The sequence below is a fragment of the Carlito syrichta genome, unplaced genomic scaffold (genome assembly GCF_000164805.1).
Source record: "Carlito syrichta isolate Samal-C Ts95f unplaced genomic scaffold, Tarsius_syrichta-2.0.1 Scaffold288347, whole genome shotgun sequence".
Classification (NCBI taxonomy): Eukaryota; Metazoa; Chordata; class Mammalia; order Primates; family Tarsiidae; genus Carlito; species Carlito syrichta.
Genome location: NW_007232443.1, coordinates 846,797 through 867,079, shown reverse-complemented (window position 1 = coordinate 867,079; position 20,283 = coordinate 846,797). Strand labels below are relative to the sequence as shown.

Here is a 20,283-nt window from a genome sequence, read left to right as displayed (position 1 = left end):
CCCACTGAGGCAGGGTATTCAGGAAGAGGCCCGCCTTCCCCTTCAGGATAACCCTACCAGCTCCCTCTGAAACAAAATGCAGTCTTTGGACTGAGTGGAAACATTCAAAATTAATTCTTAGTTCATTTTTCCTCTTTCATCTGTTTTCTGGTTCAAACTAAAGAAACACCTAACTCTACTTGAGAATTTACCATTCTTTGTTGTTGGAACTGGTTTCTGCTTAGACATGTTATGCTATGTTGTTATAAGCATCTGGAAATTCTGGTGTTGGATTGTCATGGTCCAGGTTAAGAAGAAAAGATAGAAAATGCGGGAAGATTGTGCAAGTCCCTTACTCCTCAGCTTCCCAGAAAACTCACTTTAATAGACAATTAAAGCTTTCCTGGAGGACAGTCTCTTGTGGTAAATTAACAAAACTTTTGTTCTGCAGACCTTTTATCATCATTCTGCTTGGTTTTTTAAACTGAGCTCAAAAATTAACTGTGATCTCAGAAATTGATGACTTGCTATGTGGGGAGATTATTAGGAATCAGTAAGGTGGGTGGGAGTGAAATCCCTCCCTGTTTGTACCTTTTACTTCCTTGGTTACAGCTCCACTTTTCTGAAGATGGCTATGTTACAATATTATCCTCTACTTGAGACAGGATTCCCAAAGAATTCAGATTTTTGTGACCTACTGCAGGCTTCTCCAGGTAGCCCCTGAATCATTCTTCATTATTATGTTTTATTTTTTATATGGTCAATAAAGCAGATCATTCTTTATTTTTATTGTAAAAAATACAGCAACTTGTTTTATGTAACGTCCTAATGATTTGAATCCTCTAAATACATGGTTTTCTAGGTTGTACATTTCCAGTCTGGTTCTTTTTTTTGAGTTGGAGTCTCTCTCTGTTGCCTAGGCTGGAGTGCAGCGGCACTCTCATGGCCATCGCACCCTGGACCTGCTGGGCTTAGGTGATCCTTTCGCCTCAGCCTTCCAAGTAGCTGGAACTACAGGCATGTGCCACCATGCCTGGCTTTTTTTTTTTTAATTGTAAAGATGAAGTCTCACCAAGTTGCCCAGGCTGGTCTCGAACCCATGGGCTCAGGCAGTCTTCTTTACTTTGGCCTCCCAAAGTGCTGGGATTATAGGTGTGAGCCACCGTGCCCGGCCTCAGCCTAGTTCTTTTTTTTTTTCTGAGTTGGAATCTCACTCCATCGCCCAGGCTGGAGTGCAGTGGCACACTCACAGCCACCCCAGCGTCAACCTGCTGGACTCCTGTGATCCTTCTGCCTCAGCCTTCCAAGTAGCCGGAACTACAGGCACATGCTGCTGCGCCCAGCTAATTTTTGATTTATTGTAGAGGCGAGGTCTCACCAAGTTGCCCGGATTGTTCTTGAACTTGTGGGCTCAGGCAGTCCACTTGCTTCAGCCTCCCAAAGTGCTGGGATTACAGGCTGAGCCACTGAGCCCCCTAGTTCTTAAACATTGTATGGGTTTGAGTTCCTGGCTCAGTTTTTCTTTGTTTTTTGAGTTGGAGTCTCACTCTGTCGCCCAGACTGGAGTACAGTGGCACACTCCCGGCCACTGCAGCCTCAACCTGCTGGGCTCCGGCAATCCTTCCGCCTCATCCTTCCAAGTAGCTGGAACTACAGGCGCGCGCTACCACGCCCAGCTAATTTTTTGATTTATTGTAGAGATGAGGTCTCGCCAAGTTGCCCAGGTGGGTCTCGAACCCGCAGGCTCAGGCAATCCACTCACCTCAGCCGGCTTTTCTTTGTTTTTTTAAAGATGTTACCAAGCCATAGGGGTCAGTGAAACTGTGAAGGCTACTTTGTATTGTAAGATTTTGATTTAACAAAATAATACAAAATCCAAGAGTCTAAAGGCACATAGAAACAAATTTTCACTCAGATACTTTGCTGTTGTAAAGGAAGAAGTATGACTTTGTACTCGTAAAGAAAAAAGACTAATTGCAATCTTCTCCCAGTTCCACCTGCCTTGTAACGTCAGATGAATGACATGTTCCTCAATTTCTCTATCTGTATGCCTTTTTCATTTTGCTCATGTGGAAATTTAGGGTTGAGATGGAATTTATTTATTTATTTATTTTTGAATTGGAGTCTCACTCTGTCACCCAGACTGGAGTGCAGGGCTGCTCCCGGCCACTGCAGCCTCAACGTGCTGGGCTCCGGCAATCCTTCCTCTTTAGCCTTCCAAGTAGCTGGAACTACAGGCTCACGCTACCACGCCCGGCTAATTTTTTTTTTTTTTTTTTGAGTTGGAATCTCACTCTGTCACCCAGACTGGAGTGCAGTGGCCGCTCCCGGCCACCGCAGCCTCGACCTGCTGGGTTCCGGCGATCCTTCCGCCTCAGCCTTCCAAGTAGCCGGAATTACAGGCATGCGCTACCACGCCCGGCTGATTTTTTGATTTATTGTAGAGATGAGGTCTCGCTGCCCAGGCGGGTCTCGAACCCGCGGGCTCAGGCAATCCACTCACCTCAGTCTCCCAAAGACGCGGGATTATAGGCTGAGCCACCGAGCCCGGCTTTTTTTCTTTTTAATTTATTGTAGAGATGAGGTTGTGCCAAGTTGTCCAGGCGGGTCTTGAACCCACAGGCCCAGGCAATCCACTCACCTCAGCCTCCCAAAGCGCGGGATTACAGGCTGAGCCACCAAACCTGGCTGTGATGGGAATTGTTTTGATTATGGTATCAGAATGCCATCAAATTTGGGTAGTAGTGAAACAACTTAGTAAATTTGTCATTGTTTCATACAGTCTTTGTTTTTTGTTTTTTTGGGTTTTTTTTCTTTTTTTTTTGAGTTGGAGTCTCACTCCGTCGCCCAGACTAGAGTGCAGTGACCGCTCCTGTCCACCGCAGCCTCGACCTGTTGGGCTCCGGCTATCCTTCCGCCTCAGCCTTCCAAGTAGCTGGAACTACAGGCATGCGGCACCACACCCGACTAATTTTTTTTGATTTATTGTAGAGATGAGGTCTCGCTAAGTTGCCCAGGCGGGTCTCAAACCCGTGGGCTCAGGCAATTCACTCACCTTGGCCTTCCAAAGCACGGATTACAGGGTGAGCCACCAAGGCTGACCCATACAGTCTTTTCTATGTAGAACATAGCATCATTTGCTCAAGAGTAACAAACTTTGGAAGTCTTTTACCCTGGGTTCCAATCCCAGCTCTCCTACTTAACCAACTATACTGTTGCATCTCTCTGAACTTCAGTTTTATTTAAAAAACAAACTTCCTAGCATAGGGGCTTGTAAAAAGTAAGTTCTTTTTGTTTTGTTTTGTTTTTCCTTTTTTTTTTGAATTGGAGTCTCACTCTGTTGCCCAGACTGGAGTGCAGTGGCTGCTCCCGGCCACTACAGCCTCAACCTGTTGGACTCCGGCGATCCTTCCGCCTCAACCTTCTAAGTAGCTGGAACTACAGGCGCGCACTACCAAGCCCGGCTAATTTTTGATTTATTGTAGAGATGAGGTCTCACCAAGTTGCCCAGGTGGGTCTCTAACCCGTGGGCTCAGGCAATCCACTCACCTCGGCCTCCCAAAGCACAGGATTACAGGCTGAGCCACCGAGCCCAGCTGAAAAGTAAGTTATTAATAATATTAATTTATTATTTTATGTTAATTGTTCACCTGTCAGATGAACTCTGAAAATTCATGTCTGTACACTGAGTTCTAGATATCTAAGCTGGCTACAGTGATATGTGCCTGTAGTCTCTGCCACTTGGGAATCTGAGGAAAGAGGATCACTTGAGCACAGGAGTTTGAGTCCAGCCTGAGCAATATAGTGACACCCTGTTTCTAATAAATAAATTAGAAAATAAAGAGATCTTTAGACCATTGATCTTGAAAGTAGAAGATATGCACCTCCAGGGATGCATAAGATGATCCATTGGAATTTGGAAAAATCTTACAATCTTTTTTCATAATTTAAAAAAAATAAATGTTTTTGTTTTTTTGTTTTTTTTGAGTTGGAGTCTCACTCTGTCGCCCAGACTGGAGTGCAGTGGCCACTCCCGGCCACCGCAGCCTTGAACTGCCGGGCTCCAGCGATCCTTCTGCCTCAGACTTCCAAGTAGCCGGAATTACAGGCATGAGCTACCACGCCCGGCTGATTTTTTGATTTATTGTAGAGATGAGGTCTCGCTGCCCAGGCAGGTCTTGAACCCACGGGCTCCCAAAGGCACGGGATTACAGGCTGAGCCACCAAGCCTGGCTAAAATAAATGTTTTTTAATCTATAAAGGGAAAAATTGAGCTTTTCTAATAATTTAACATTCACATTAACAGTAATTCACATATTCATATGTAAATAAACATTTTGGTGCATTTCAAAAATATTCTAAAGCATTCAAAAATGTTTGGACCTCACTAATTTCCACCAATCTTTACTCATATGCTTCCTAGCCTCTCTTTATGTCTCCATTGAGAGAAATCTGTCTTGTGAGACAGGCCATTTCATTTTGTTACTCATTTGTTAGAAATTTGTCTTACTTTATGTTCTACCCACTGTCCCCGTCTTTCTGGTTGAGGTTGTGTAGATAAACTTAATATCCTTTCCTAGTAATCTTTGAATGCTTTAAGACAGCTATTTTTGTCCTGTGTCTTCCTTTCCCCCAGTTTTTCTATAGGTTATTATAAACATCCTATTTCTTTCATTTATTTCCTTTTCTTTTTTTTTAATCTCATTCTGTCACCCAGACTGGAATACAGTGGTGTGATCACAGCTCACTGCAGTCTCGACCTCCTGAGCACAGGCAATCCTCCTGTCTCAGCCTCCTAAGTAGCTGGCACTACAGGCAAACACCACCATGCCTGACTGGTTTTTCTATTTTTTGTAGAGACAAAATCTTGCTGCATTGCCTAGGCTAGTGTCAAACTCTTGGGCTCAAACAATTCTCCCTCCTCAGCCTCTGAAAGTGCTGAGATTATAGGCTTGAGCCACCATGCCTGGCCACTTTCAACTATTTCTAATATGATAGGTTTTCAAGTTTCTCACCATGTTGGCTACTTCCCTACAGACACCTGATAGTTTATCAAAATTCTTTTTCAGCCGGGCTCGGTGGCTCAGCCTGTAATCCCACGCCTTTGGGAGGCTGAGGTGAGTGGATTGCCTGAGCCCGCGGGTTCGAGACCCACCTGGGCAACTTAGCGAGACCTCATCTCTACAATAAATAAAAAACGAGCCAGGCGTGGTAGCGCGCGCTTGTAGGTCCAGCTACTTGGAAGGCTGAAGCGGAAGGATCGCCAGAGCCCAGCAGGTCGAGGCTGCGGTGGCCAGGAGTGGCCACTGCACTCCAGTCTGGGTGACAGAGTGAGACTCCAACTCAAAAAAAAAAAAAATTCTTTTTCAAGTTTTTCAACAAGATCAATGTGATATTTCAAGAACTAAAATAAAGTTGAAGTGCCTGCATTTTGTTGTAAAGTGGTGAGGTAATGTATTTAAACATACATGATTATAAGCATGGGCATCTCATATTAACAGTCACTCTTGTTCTTTAAACAATCCCCCATAGAAATAGTTTCAATTATATAATCATATATTGATTGTAGAACAGATTCTTTTTCTCCTTTTTTTTTTTTTTAAATTTATTGTAGAGATGAGGTCTCGCTAAGTTGCCCAGGCAGGTCTGGAACCTGTGGGCTCAGGCAATTCACTCACCTCGGCCTCCCAAAGTGTGGGATTACAGGCTGAGCCACCGAGCCCGGCTCTCCTTTTCAGTAGTGAGTTCTCAATTGTGCTCTCAGTAAACTGTGTCAGTTCACTTTTGCCTCAACAATGTCTAACATGTAAAGTATTTCTCCATGTAACAAAACAAGTGAGAACAAACTGATGAAAGGTTGGGTTTTAAAAATCTATTGTGAAAGTTAGGAAGTAAATTGTTTCAATTAGGGAATAGAAAATGGAGCTGAATGTTACATTTATGTGTACAGATATCTAATTTTAGTTGTACTTTCCCTTTCAAAAAAAAAAAAAATGGGAAAGGTTGATTGTCTCCTGTCTGCCTAAAGGGCAGTAAGAGCTTTTTGATCTGCAGGAAAGGTACTTTTTAAATGAAAACTTTCATTAATCATCAGACTTAACCTGAATGACCAGATTTAAACCTAGAATTAAAAATAGACCTATAGAAACTTCTACACAGAAAGTCTAGAATGTTTTATTGGTTTAAAAGCAAAACCCCCCAATTTTCAAACCTGTATGGCTATTTGTCTTTAACTCTTTGTGGTTTTTCTTTTTTCCTTTATGCATCTTTTAATTTTTATATACCCTCCTTAGACAAACCTGAAACAGATACCATAGTCTGATCGGAGCTATACAAATTCATCTTGTATTTCTTCCTGATTCTTGTATTTTATATCGATGTTTTTAGATTCGTGTTGCATGTGTCTTCTGGGTGAAATGGTTAGATATAAGGCCTCCTTTAAGGGGAGTTAGCATGAACTAATTTTTGATCAGAGGGCCAGATGTGACATTTTTGGTGTCAGGCAGCCTGATTTCAGATCCCCCCCAGTCACTTGCTGTGCAAATTGCCTAAATTCTCTTGATTCTTGTTTTCTTCATTTTGCAGTACTTTTGTGAGGATTGGAGGTGGTATGTATAAAACATATAGCATATATAGTCTTTCATAGATAGCTCCTATTTTCTGGTGGTAACAAATTTCAGTAATCTAAAGAAACATATACCCAGGGTATGAGTGGGATTTTATATTTTTAGTCAGATATTGCGCTTAGCCCTCAACCTAATTGTCTTAGATCTCATGTCATTTAGAACTGAGCTAATTTGTTTGCATAATTAGTGTTAATATTGTTTGCTCCTGTAATTTATTTTTTCATGCTTAGTATTTGGTACTTTGTGTTTCTAAAAAATGACTACCTTGGTAATACAATGTGTTTTGTGTACTCAGTAAATATATATTGAATGACTGTAACTCAGTCGGAGAAAGGTTAGCTATGTTTGAGGATGGCAAGGGAAATAAAAAGATTATTCTCATAGAGGATGACCTCCTTTTAAGCCATAAAATCCCAGATTTTTTCTTTTTCATCATCCTTTGCATTTGGAGCCTAATGTTTCTAGTATATGTTCTCCAGAATCAGCTGAAAATCATCTGATTTCTTTTTTATTTTTATTTTTTGAGTTGGAGTCTCACTCTCACTCTGTCGCCCAGACTGATCCTTCCGCCTCAGCCTTCCAAGTAGCCGGAATTACAGGCATGTGCTACCACACCCGGCTGATTTTTTGATTTATTGTAGAGATGAGGTCTCGCTGCCCAGGTGGGTCTCGAACCTGCGGGCTCAGGCAGTCCACTCACCTCAGCCTCCCAAAGTGCTGGGATTACAGGCTGAGCCACCGAACCCGGCTCATCTGATTTCTTCTTTGCCCTTCCAGAATATGAGCGTTTCTAATTTTTCTGAGTTGTACTTACTCCTTCTTTCCCACTATCAGATAATGTATTTGGGCTCATAGCTATTAAAATTTTCTTAATACCTCGTAAGCATTTGCCAAAAAGCAGTACCACTATGACCACTTTTATTATAATCTATCTGTACTACACTTATTTGTGTGATGTTTAGTAACCAGTGGATTCTAATCATTGCTGTAGTAATTCTTAAGTGTGTAACTTAACAGTCTAAAAAACTGTAATGTAGATTTCATTGTAAGTGTCTAATTCCTTGTGTCATATGGTACTTACAGTAACATAATTGTGAAAAAAATAATATAGGTGTAAAGTGTATCCTTGGAGCAGATTTTAACAATGTAATGTACTGTTCATAAGTGATACTCAAACTTGTCCGGAAGTTTAGTGATTCTGTATTTATGGGACTTAGGCAGTCTTAGGAATTAATTTCTGCTGGAAATAAACCCCAGTTGTTTAGTTTCTAGGCAAAGCCACAATGAAACTTAAATTATTATTTAAAAGCTGACATGTAATATTTAAATAAATGGTAGCAAACATTCCTTTTAATAAATAAAACATGACAGACATTTTTCCTCAGGTGTAGAATGAGCCAAGGAGACACAAACCCAGCAGCTATTCCACATGCAGCAGAAGATATTCAAGGAGATGACAGATGGATGTCTCAGGTAAAAGGAAGTATATACACATATTATTCCCATGAGTTAAGTCTCTTCAATTTTTTGTTCATTTGTTTGTTTTTTGAGACTGCTACCCTAGCTGGCCTCACAGTTCTGGGCTCAAGTAGCCCTCCTTAGTAGCTGGCCACCAGGCTCATCTTCTTCAATTTTTATAGTCTTTTGACCAAAACTGTAAAGGGTTTTGTTGTTGTGTTTAACTCTAATCCCATGATAGTTTGTTTATACAAGGGACAATTTTAATAGTCAACAAGAATTTATTACTGTAAGTAAAAATCTAGTGTTAGAAATGTCATACCTAATCACCAGTCTGAAGTTGGAACTAGAGATTGTTTTGATAGCCTGGTATTTGCACACTGTTTTTTGTTTTGTTTTTTTGTAGAGACAGGGTCTCACTCTGTTGCTCAGGCCAGAGTACAGTGGTGGATCATAGCGCACTGCAGCCTCACACTCCGGGGCTCAAGTGATCCTCTCACTTAAGCCTCCTAAGGGGACTACGGGCATGTGCTGCTTTGCCTGGCAAATTGTAGAGGCAGGGTTTTGCTTTGTTGCCACAGCTGGTCTTGAACTCCTGGCTTCAGGTTATTCTCCAACCTCGGCCTCCCAAAATGCTGAGATTATAGACTTTAGCCATCACACCTGGCCCCTACTGTTCATCTTAAAAGATAGCAGTGTAGCCGGGCTCGGTGGCTCAGCCTGTAATCCCGCGCCTTTGGGAGGCTGAGGTGAGTGGATTGCCTGAGCCTGCAGGTTTGAGACCCGCCCTGGGCAGTGAGACCTCATCTCTACAATAAATCAAAAAATCAGCCGGGCGTGGTAGCGCATGCCTGTAATTCCAGCTACTTGGAAGCCTGAGGCAGAAGGATTGCTGGAGCCCAGCAGGTCGAGGCTGCGGTGGCCGGGAGCGGCCACTGCACTCCAGTCTGGGCGACAGAGTGAGACTCCAACTCAAAAAAAAAAAAAAAAATAGCAATGTCTTTACAGTATTATTTTTAAAGTCTTTTTAAGTAATTTCAAAGTTATACAAATATTACAAACATTTTAGAATTCCCTATGATCTTCATGTAGATTCACCAATTATTTTGCTACATCTGCCTAATTATTTTGTCTGTATCTGTTTATATATGCATATACCAACATATTATTTTTTTTCAGAGCAAGTTGCACTCATCATTCTCCTTGACCTCTAAATATTTCAGCATGTTTTCCAAGAACAAGGACTTTTTTTTTTTTAACATAATTGTAGGATAGTTGTTTTGGGTTTTTTGTTGTTGTTGTTTTTAAGTTAAGGTCTCAATTTGTCATGCAGGCTGGAATGCAATGATGTGATCACAGCTCACAGCAGCCTCAACCTCCTGGGTTCAGGTGATCCTCTTGCTTCAGTTTCCCAAGTAGCTGGGATTATAGACGCAAGCCACCATGCCCGGCTAATTACTTTTTTTTCTTTTTTGTAGAGATGAGGTTTTGCTGTGTGACCCAGGTTGGTCTTGAACTCCTGGGCTCAAGCATTCCACCCATCTTGGCCTCCCAAAGTGCTGGGATTACAGACATGAGCCACTGTGCCCAACCAGGGTAGTATTAAAATCAGAAAATTTATTATTGATGGAATACTATTTCCTAATCCAAAAACTATATTCAAATTTCTCCAGTTGTCCCAATAATATTCTTTATGTCAATTTTCTTCCCAGTTTAGGATCACACATTGCATTCAGTTGTCATGTCTCTATTCTCCTTTAATCTGAAACATTTCTTTTTTTTTTTGAGTTGAAGTCTCACTCTGTCACCCGGACTGGAGTGCAGTGGCCATTCTCAGCCACCGCAGCCTCAACCTGCTGGGCTCCGGCGAGCCTTCTGTCTCAGCCTTCCAAGTAGCTTGGAACTACAGGCGTGTGCAACCATGCTCGGCTAATTTTTTATTTATTGTAGAGACGAGGTCTTTCCAAGTTGCTTGAGCTGGTCTCAAACCTGCAGGCTCAGGCAATCCACTCGCCTCGGCCTCCCAAAGTGCTGGTGGGATTACAGGCTGAGCCACCGAGCCTGGCCTGCTTCAATATTCTTAGCTTCCTTTTTTTTTTTTGAGTTGGAGTCTCACTCTGTTGCCCCGACTGGAGTCCACCACAGCCTCGGCCTGCTGGGCTCCAGCGATCCTTCCGCCTCAGCCTTCCAAGTAGCTGGAACTACAGGTGCACGCTACCACTCCCGGCTGATTTTGATTTATCGTAGAGATGAGGTGTCACCAAGTTGCCCAGGTGGGTCTCGAACCCGTGGGCTCAGGCAATCCACTCACCTCAGCCTCCCTAAGGCGCGGGATTACAGGCTGAGCCACCAGCCCGCCTGTTAGCTTCCTTTTAATAAACTGACATCACTTAACTGCATCTATAATCTTATCTGTGTCTAATCCTATTACTTCTTTGAAATAGTAGGTTCTGTATGATTAAAAGACCCCAAGATTTAGTGTTTTAGTATTTAGTGATTATACGTATACTCTTCATACTTGTATAGTGCTCTCTTTCTGTTGTTTTATTTCTAGACTTAAAAATCAGTATATCAACTAGCTTAAGCTAATTAATTTGAGTGGCAGTATTATTTTGAACTGTTCTCATGTGGGTCAATTACTTGGTTATTCTTTTTTTTTTTTTGAGTTGGAGTCTCACTCTGTCACCCAGACTGGAGTGCAGTGGCCGCTCCCAGCCACTGCAGCCTCGACCTGCTGGGCTCCGGCGATCCTTCCGCCTCAGCCTTCCAAGTAGCCAGAACTACAGGTGCATGCTACCACTCCCGACTAATTTTTGATTTATTGTAGAGATGAGATCTTGCCAAGTTGCCCAGGCAGGTCTCGAACCCATGGGCTCAGGCAGTCCGCTTACCTCGGCCCCCCAGATGCTGGGATTGCAGGCTGAGCCACCGAGCCCAGCCTACTTGGTTATTCTTAATCTTCTTAGTTGATTTGTGTCTTCAAAAAAGTATTAAGAAATATTTTGAGTATTTGTATTTGCCACTTATCCTTTTAAAAATTGCTGATATAACTGATATTCCTTGTATGCCCCTCATCAACTTCCTTCTCTCTCTTACCTCCCCACCCCTCAAACCAAGTATCCTAAATATGGTATTTATTGTTTTCATATTATTTACTTACTGCATATATATATAGTCCCTAAATTTTTTTTTAATCAATATTTTTTATTATGGTTTTATGGGGTACAGTTAAGGGTTAGGTGTACAGTTACGTTTCATTCAGGCACCCTGTTGATAAGAGGTGTTTCCCCATCCCCAGACAGATAATTGCTACTGTTAATCCCATCCCCCCCTATAGTTTCCCAGTACATTTTCTTATAGTATTACATTGGATGTTCAAGGTCCATTATATGAGTGAGAACATGTGATACTCGGATCTTTGTTTCTGTGAGAGGTCACTCAGTATTATAGACTCCAGTTCCATCCAGGTTGCTGCGAAATTCATGATTTTGTTCTTTTTTATGGCTGCGTAGTATTCCATCATGTATATGTATCACATTTTTTTAATCCAGTCCTCTTTTGATGGGCAGCATGGTTGTTTCCAGGTTCTTGCTATTGTGAACAACGCTGCGATAAATATACGTGTGCAGGTATCTTTTCTATAGAGTGATTTGAGTTCTTCAGGGTATATTCCCAGTAGGGGAATTGCAGGGGTCTCTAAATTTATATAGCATTTTTTGCATGTTTTTAAACTGTAATAGTACCTTTCTCAGTGTGTTTTTCTGCACATTAACACTATAGCTGTAGTTTATTCATTTTCATTTATTCCACTGCTATGGTATATATGAAAATACCACAATTGATTTGCCCATTTTCCTCACTGATGAACATTTAGGTAATTTATACCTTGATGAAAAGTAATAACTAAAACTAGATGTTGTGGCCATTCCTGCCTTAAGTTAACAGGCTTTAAATAATGAGCACTGACTGGGGGAAAAAAATTAGTCAAGTAGAAAGAAAACACAAATATTAAATCCTTTATTTATTTATTTATTTATTTTGAGTCAGAATCTCACTTTGCCTCCCAGGCTGTAGGGCAGTGGCACACTCATGGCCACTCCAGCATCAACCTGCTGGGCTCAGGTAATCCTTCCACCTCAGCCTTCCAAATAGCCATAACTACACGTATGTGCCACATGCCCGGCTAATTTTTTTTCTTTATTGTGGAGATGAGGTCTCACCAAGTTGCCCGGGCTGTTCTCGAACTCACAGGCTCAGGCAATCCACTCGCCTCAGCCTCCCAAAGTGCTGGGATTATAGGCTGAGCCACCAAGCTCGGCCTTAAATACATTTTTTTAAAAACTTGCATGGTAAAGATGGACTAACTTTACTAAATATAAAAATATATTTTATGCCCATATATTTTATGCCCAGATCTTGGTTTTTTAAAGTTTTATTTATTATTTTTAGAGACAAGGTCTCGCTATGCTGCACAGGGTGGTGTCAAACTTCTGTCCTCAAGCAGTCCTCCCACCTCAGTCTCTCAAACTGTTGGGATTATAGGTGTGAGCTACCATACCCAGCCCAGATCTTGGATTCTGAATACCATTCTCCAGTGAAAAGAACTAGGGTTCCTTGGATAGTGACTGATTCTAGAGCTGGAGCATCTTGTGATGCAAGAAAGTAAGGAAGTATTCAAGTAAAAAAAGAAACAGATGGTGGGAATAGCTCTGGTGACATGTCTTCAGCGTATCACACGGAAGGCATGTAATACTGGTTTGTCTTATTGATGATATTAACTTTGATCACTTGAGACTAACCAGTAGAGCTCCCAAAGTGCAAAATTGGAAGATTTGAGCAACATAATAAATGGTGACTTAATTTGTTTGTAACCCACAGAATAAAGTAAGTATAACTCTGTACTGCCGTAAATAAATGAATAGTTACCATAGACAAGATTAATTGACCAGATGCAGGGGCTCATGCCTATAATCCCAGCACTTTGGGAGACTGGCAGGAGGATTGCTGAGGCCAGGAGTTCAAGCAGTCTGGGCAATACAACAAGACTCTATCTATTAAAATTAACAAAAAAAAAAAATTTAACTGGGCATAGTGGTATGTGCCTATAGCCCTAGCTATTCAGGAGGCTGAGGTGGGAGGATTGCTTGAGCCCAGAAGTCTGAGATTGCAGTAAGCCGTGATTGTGCCACTGGACACAAGGCTGGGCAACAGACCGAGACCCTGTCTCTAGAAATAAAATTTAAAACATTAATGAACATCATAATTGGTGGATACAACTTTAAGGAGGAAGCGTATATTTGTCTAGCCTCAAAGTGTCTCCCCCTAAACTACCTTAGTAGCTTCAACATATGACCACATATTTTTTGATACTTCTTCCTCCAGCAGATTGCCTCCCTGGTCTTTAGTGTAGGCTGGATTTACTGTCTTGCTTCTAACAAATAGAATATAGAGGCTGGGCATGGTGGCTCACATCTAATTCCAGCACTTGGGAGGCTGAGGCAGGAGGATTGCTTGAGCCCAGGAATTCAAGACCAGCTTAGGCAACATATGAAACCTTGTTTCTACAAAAGATAAAAAAATTAGCTGGGCATGGTGGTATGTACCTGTAGTTCCAGCTATTTGGTAGCTGAGATGGAAGGATCACCTGAGCTCCAGCCTGAATGACAGATTGAGACCCTACCTCAAAAAAAACAAACAAGTTAAAAAAAAAAGCCGCCGGGCTCGGTGGCTCAGCCTGCAATCCCGTGCCTTTGGGAAGCTGAGGTGAGTGGATTGCCTGAGCCCTCGGGTTCGAGACCCGACTGGGCAGCGAGACCTCATCTCTACAATAAATCAAAAAATCAGCTGGGTGTGGTAGCACATGCCTGTAGTTCCAGCTACTCAGAAGGCTGAGGCAAAAGGATCTCCGGAGCCCAACAAGTCGAGGTTGCGGTGGCCGGGAGCGGCCACTGCACTCCAGTCTGGGCGACAGAGTGAGACTCCAACTCAAAAAAAAAAAAAAGCCAGTAGAATATGGAAAGGAAAAATTATAACTATAGTGGAGAAGCCTGGCAAATGATCAGTCTTAAGCAGGTGATCAGTATTCACATCATGAGTAATAAGTCATGTTGATTTCATGTACCTCCTGATATGGTACAACAAGAAGGGTGCATCAACTCTGTGGTAGTCTTTCAAAAATTCATAACCTCAGTCTTTTTATGAAAAAGTATCAGGCAGGCCATATACAGTGGCTCACACTTATAATCCCAGCACTTTGGGAGGCTGAGGTGGGAGTATCACTTGAGGCTAGGAGTTTGAGACCCAGCTGGGCAGCATAGTGAAACCTCATCTCTACAAAAAGTGAAAAATATTAGCCAATCATGGTGATACACACCTGTAGTCCCAGCTGTTCAGGGAGTTGATGTAGGAGTGTCGCTTGAACACAGGCGTTGGAGGCTGCGGTGAGCCGTGATCATCTCGCTGCACTCCAACCTGGCCAGCAGAGTGAAACCCTGACTGGAAAAAAAAAATCAGACAAGCCCAAATTGAGGGACATTTTACGTAGCACCTGACTACTACTCATCAGAAATGTCAAGGTCATAAATGACAAGGAAAGAGCAAGAAACTGTCCCAGATTGGAAGAAACTAAGAAGACATGAGGACTAAATGCAACATAGGATCCCGAATTGATTCTTGGGACAGAAAAAGGACATTAGGGGGAAAATCGATGAGAGTGAATAAACTCTAGTTTAATGGACAGTATTTACCAGTGTTAATTTCTTAATTTCAGTAAATGGTCCATGTTTTTATACGATGTTAATATTGGAGGAAACTGAGTAAATGCCATAGGCAATACTCTATTTTTGCAACTCTTCTGTAGATTTAAAATTATTTCAAAGTAAATTTTTTAAAAAAGAAAAATTTAAAAGTTATGATTAAAATAAGTATTGAAGTGATACTCAATACCGCCTTTGAGCTGGACATGGTGGCTTGCACCTATAATCCCAGCACTTTGGGAGGCTAAAGCAGAAGGATTGTTTGAAGCCTGGAGTTTGAGACCAACCTGGGTAAGAAAGCAAGACCCTGTCTGTAATTAATAAACATACCTTTGAAGTATTGCCAAAATATGGAACTCTTATCTAAACTGTCACTTTTCGGGAAATACGTGGAACAGATGAACATATTCACCACTACCACAGGACTGCAATTAGCAAAATCTAGACTATGGGAGATTCTACCAGTCAAACAATTGTATTCTCCAAAAAATAAATGTAGGAAGTGGTAGCAGAGGGAGAGGGAAGCTATAGATTAAAAAGGATTAAGAGCCAAACTGTTTGGATTCTGTTTTGTTTTTTTCCTTTAAAAAAACCACAGAGCAGAAAAAAAATTTTTTTGAGACATTGAATTTGGACACTGGTTGTTACTATTAAAGAATTAATGTTAACTTTTTCTGAAGTCAAATTGGGTTTATATATATATTTTTAAATCTTTTAAGATTTATAGACTGAAATATTTATACATGAGATTATATACCCTCAATTTGCTTCAAAATAATTTGGGGATGAGGAAATGTTTTATAAACTGTGGATCATTCATACATGAAATATTATATAGCCATAAAAAAGCATGTGTAAGCCGAGCTCAGTGGTTCAGCCTGTAATCCTGTGCCTTTGGGAGGCTGAGGTGAGTGGATTGCCTGAGCCCACGGGTTTGAGACCCACCTGGGCAACTTGGCGAGATCTCATCTCTACAATAAATCAAAAATTAGCCGGGCGTGGTAGCGCGCGCCTGTAGCTCCAGGTACTCGGAAGGCTGAGGAGGAAGGATCACTGGAGCCCAGCAGGTCGAGGCTGCGGTGGCCGTGAGCATGCCACTGCACTCCAGCCTGGGCGACAGAGTGAGACTCCAACTCAAAAAATAAAAACTAAAAGACTTTTGGTTATGAAACTCAAGTTGCTATATAGAAAAATGCTTCCAGTATGATTGATGTTAAATACAAACTGTCACTTATTGAGTACCTACTGTATACCAGACAATAGTTGGGCCTGTTTCATAGAACTCTTATTTTAACTCTAGAATGGAGGTACCAGCAGATGTTCAAACCAAGATGCAGATTATGTACTTGCTTAAGGTCACTGGTCTAGAAAGTAGATAAGCTAGAATTTGAATGTAGGCATTTAAGATTGGGGAAGGACATGTAAAAAGAACAAGAGGAAAATACCCAAAAATGCTAATAGTTACTGGGTTAAGGTAGGATTAGAAATGTTTTGTTTTAGTCTTTTCTATTTTTCCAAATTTATTGCAACTACTTTAATACATTAAGAGAGAAATTGTTTTAATAATCTGTCAAATTATTTCCAAAAGTATTTTTGTCACTTTTAATTCCTATGGGAAAAAATGTTTAATGTAGACTTTGAGAAAAAGAAACAGCATTTGAAGACTGGGCATGGTGGTGTACCCATGGTGGTGCACCCAGTGATTCAGGAAGCTGGGTTGGCTATTGCGGGAGAATCATGTGAGTCCAGGAGTTCAAGTCCAGTCTGGGCAACATAGCAAGACCCTGTCTCTGAAAAAAACAAAGAGAAACAACATTCAAACCCTTCTCTAGAACCAGATTACAGGCCTATTGCTTAAAAGCATTGTATAAATTTGTTTTAGGGATGAATATAAAAGTTGAAACTCTTTTGGCATTGATGGGTAAAATCCATTTTTAAAAGTGTCTTGTACCTTTAGAAGAGAGAGGCATTCTAGGACTGGGTGATCACTGGCTAAAAACATAGATTAGACTAAAAAATTTATTATTATTTTTTTTTAGTTGGAGTCTCACTCTGTCGCCCAGGCAAGAGTACAGTGGCACGTGCAAGGCCACTGCAGCCTCGACCTGCTGGGCCCCAGTGATCCTTCTGCCTCAGCCTTCCAAGTAGCTGGAACTACAGGCATGTGCTATCACACTCAGCTAATTTCTTGATTTATTATAGAGATAAAGTATCACCATGTTGCCCAGGCTGGTCTTGAACCTGCAGGCTCAGGTGATCTTCTTGCCTTGGCCTCCTAAAGTTCTGGGATTACCGACTTGAGCTACCACGCCTGGCCTGTTATTTTTTAATTATTATTATTTTGAGTAGGAGTCTCACTCTGTCGACCAGATTTGAGTGTAGTGGCACGTTCATGGACACCGCACCTTAGACCTGCTGAGCTCAGGTGATCCTTCCACCTCAGCCTTCCAAGTAGCTGGAACCACAGACATTCATCACCACGCCTGGCTAATTTTTTTGATTTATTGTAGAGACAAGGTCTCGCCAAGTTGGCCAGGCTTGTTTCGAATCCCTGGACTCAGTCAATCCTCTCGCCTCTGCTGCCCAAAGTGCTGGGATTACAGGCGTGGGCCTGGCCAAAAAAATACATACTTAAAAGTAAATAAATAAATTCGAATAAAATCCTTAGCTCCTGATTGGAATATCTATTCAAAAAATAGATATTAACAACTCTTGAAGCAATTGGAAAGATTGACTGCCATATGCGGTGACTCATGCCTATAATCCCAGCACTTTGGGAGGCAGGGGTGAGAGGATTGCCTGAGCTCAGGGGTTCGAGACCAGCCTGAGCAATATGGCGAGCCCTCATCCTACAATAAATCAAAATATTAACTGGGTATGGTGGTGCATACCTGTGGTTACAGCTACTTGGAAGGCTAAGGCAGAAGGATCACCTGATCCCCGCAGGTTGAGGCTGCACTGACCATGAGCGTGCCATCGCACTCTAGCCTGGGTAACAGAGTGAGATTCCAACTCAAAAAATAAAAATAAAAAATCTTATGAGGTTGGATTCATGCTGGGCGCGGTGGCTCACGCCTATGATCCCAGCATTTTGGGAGGCATAGGTGAGAGAATTGCCTAAGTTCAGGGGTTCGAGATGAGTCTGAGCAACATGGCGAGACCTCGTCTCTACAATAAATAAATAAAATTAGCTGAGCAGTGTGGCGCTTGCCTTTGGTTCCAATTTTCTTAGTTGTGATAATAGTTTGTGGTTTTATAGGAAAATGTCCTTACTTTTAGGAGATATGTGCTGAAATATTTAGGGGTCAAGAATTATAATGTTTGCATCTTCAAACGGTTTGGCAAACACTTACATACAGATAAAGCAAATATGGAAAAATGTTATTGGATGTTGAATTTAGGTGGAGGATGTATAGGTGTTTGTGGTACTGTTTCAGCTTTTCTGTATATCTGAAATTTTCTTAAAAGTTTGAGGAAAAGATAACTTTTTAAAAGCATATTAAATGTATTTTTGATTCTGGTTTCAGTAGTATTCTGTTCTGTTTTTCTTGAGCATGCTAAAGTGATCAGTATGGTAACAGGGAAGAAAGTTCTAGCAGTTAATTGCAGAATGAGAGGAGTAAGTTTTAGGGATAGACTAAAAAAACTGCTTAACAACAGTAACTGTCTGGGTACCTGTTCTTTCTAGGGCAAGATATCTCACAGGGAAAGAAATGGCAGTTTCTAATTTTTCTTTCTTCAAACCAGCACAACAGATTTGTCCTGGACTGTAAAGACAAAGAACCTGATGTACTATTTGTGGGAGACTCCATGGTGCAGTTAATGCAGCAATATGAGGTAAAGATGGAAGGGATGAGAATGGTTCCTACTGCTGCATGTCCATTAATTACTAACAGATTTTTTTTTTTGAGTTGGAGTCTCACTCTGTCGCCCAAGCTGGAGTGCAGTGGCACACTCATGGCCATGGCAGCCTTGACCTGCTGGGCTCAAAGGCGATCCTTCTGCCTCAGCCTTCCAAATAGCTGGAACTACAGGTGCATGCCACCAAACCTGGCTAATTTTTTAATGATTGTAGAGATGAGGTTTCACCAAGTTGCCCAGGCTGGTCTTGAACCCCTGGACTCTGGCAGTCCTCTCGTCTCCACCTCCCAAAGTGCTGGGATTACAGGCATAAGCCACCACTCCTGGCCCAAACTTTGATTTTTGAGCTGGACTTACACTTATTCAAGATTCTTGGAGAAGCACTAGTTCAGAGTATAAGGGAAATCAGACCCTATGTAATGAGATTCTTTGTGCCACCAAGCATGATGACACAAAGAAAAGAAAATTAGCCTTTTTTATAACTAAACTTATTTTGCTCTGGCTTCTAAGACAGTTAACATTATATTTGTTTATTTATATTTGCCCTAGTCTGATTTTCAATTCTTGTTTGTATTTTGCTATTTTCTTTTTTGTATTTATTGTAATCATGATTTCTACTTACTATTATTTGTTTTTTGCCACTTTCCTGTTTTATATTTTATTGTAGTGAACTGTTCCAAATTTTTTTAAGGATTAGGCACTCTTCCAAGAAAAATTTAAAAGAAAAAAATAGCTTTGTTTCTTTTTAACTCCAGTACTCTAAATTTCTTCATTTCTTATTTCTTACTATACCCTATTCTTGTTTTGTTTTGTTTTTCTTCTAATAACTTTTTTTTTTTAAGAGTTAGAGTCTCGACTGGGTGTGGTGGCTCACATCTGTAATCCCAACACTTGGGGAGGCAGCGGCGAGAAGATTGCCTGAGCCCAGGAGTTCGAGACCAGCCTGGGCAACTTGATGAGACTTCGTCTCTACAATAAATAATAGATTAGCTGGGTGTCGTGGCACGCACCTGTGGTTCTAGTACTTGGAAGGCTGAGGTGGAAGGATCATCTGAGCCCAGCAGGTCAAGGCTGCGATGGCTGTGAGCGTGCCCCTGTATTCCAGCCTGGGTGACAAGAGTGAGACTCTAAGTCAAAAAAAATAAAAATTGAAGTCACTCTCTTTTGTCCAGACTGGAGTACAGTAATGTGATGACTTAAGCAGTTCTCTTGCTTCAGCTTTTCAAGTAGTTGGGACTACAGGCATGTACCACCACGCCTGGCTAATTTACTTTTTATTTTTTTATTCTTCTTTTAGTCAGAGTCTCACTGTGTTGCCCAGGTTGAAGTAGCACGCTCACGACCACTGCAGCTTTCACCGGATGGTCTCAGACGATCCTTCCTCCTCTGCCTTCCAAGTAGCTGGAACCACAGACATGCACCACACACCTGGCTAATTTTTTGATTTATTGTAGCTACGTGGAAAGCTAAGGCGGAAGGATCGCCTGAGCCCAGCAGGTCGAGGCTGTGGTGGCCTTGAGCGTGCCACTGCACTCCAGCCTGGGTTGACAGAGTGAGAGTCCAATTCAAAAAAAAAAGGAGCTGAGTTACACAATGGTATTTTC

The 20,283-nt window shown here is 41.6% G+C and overlaps 1 protein-coding gene across 2 annotated transcripts in view; it reads left to right on the top strand.

Annotated features, from left to right (window-relative positions):
* Positions 1-7,972: 7,972 nt before the first annotated feature.
* Positions 7,973-20,283, top strand: part of PAFAH1B2 (platelet activating factor acetylhydrolase 1b catalytic subunit 2) — a 20,057-nt gene continuing 7,746 nt past the window's right edge. Inside the window, exons 1-2 of one of the 2 annotated variants that reach the window (XM_008053655.2) lie at positions 7,973-8,078; positions 18,566-18,655. In XM_008053655.2, coding sequence (XP_008051846.1) covers positions 7,998-8,078; positions 18,566-18,655 — 171 coding nt within the window. In that variant the 5' untranslated portion in view covers positions 7,973-7,997. The remainder of the gene's footprint in view (positions 8,079-18,565; positions 18,656-20,283) is intronic. The other variant, XM_008053656.1, reaches the window with a different exon arrangement.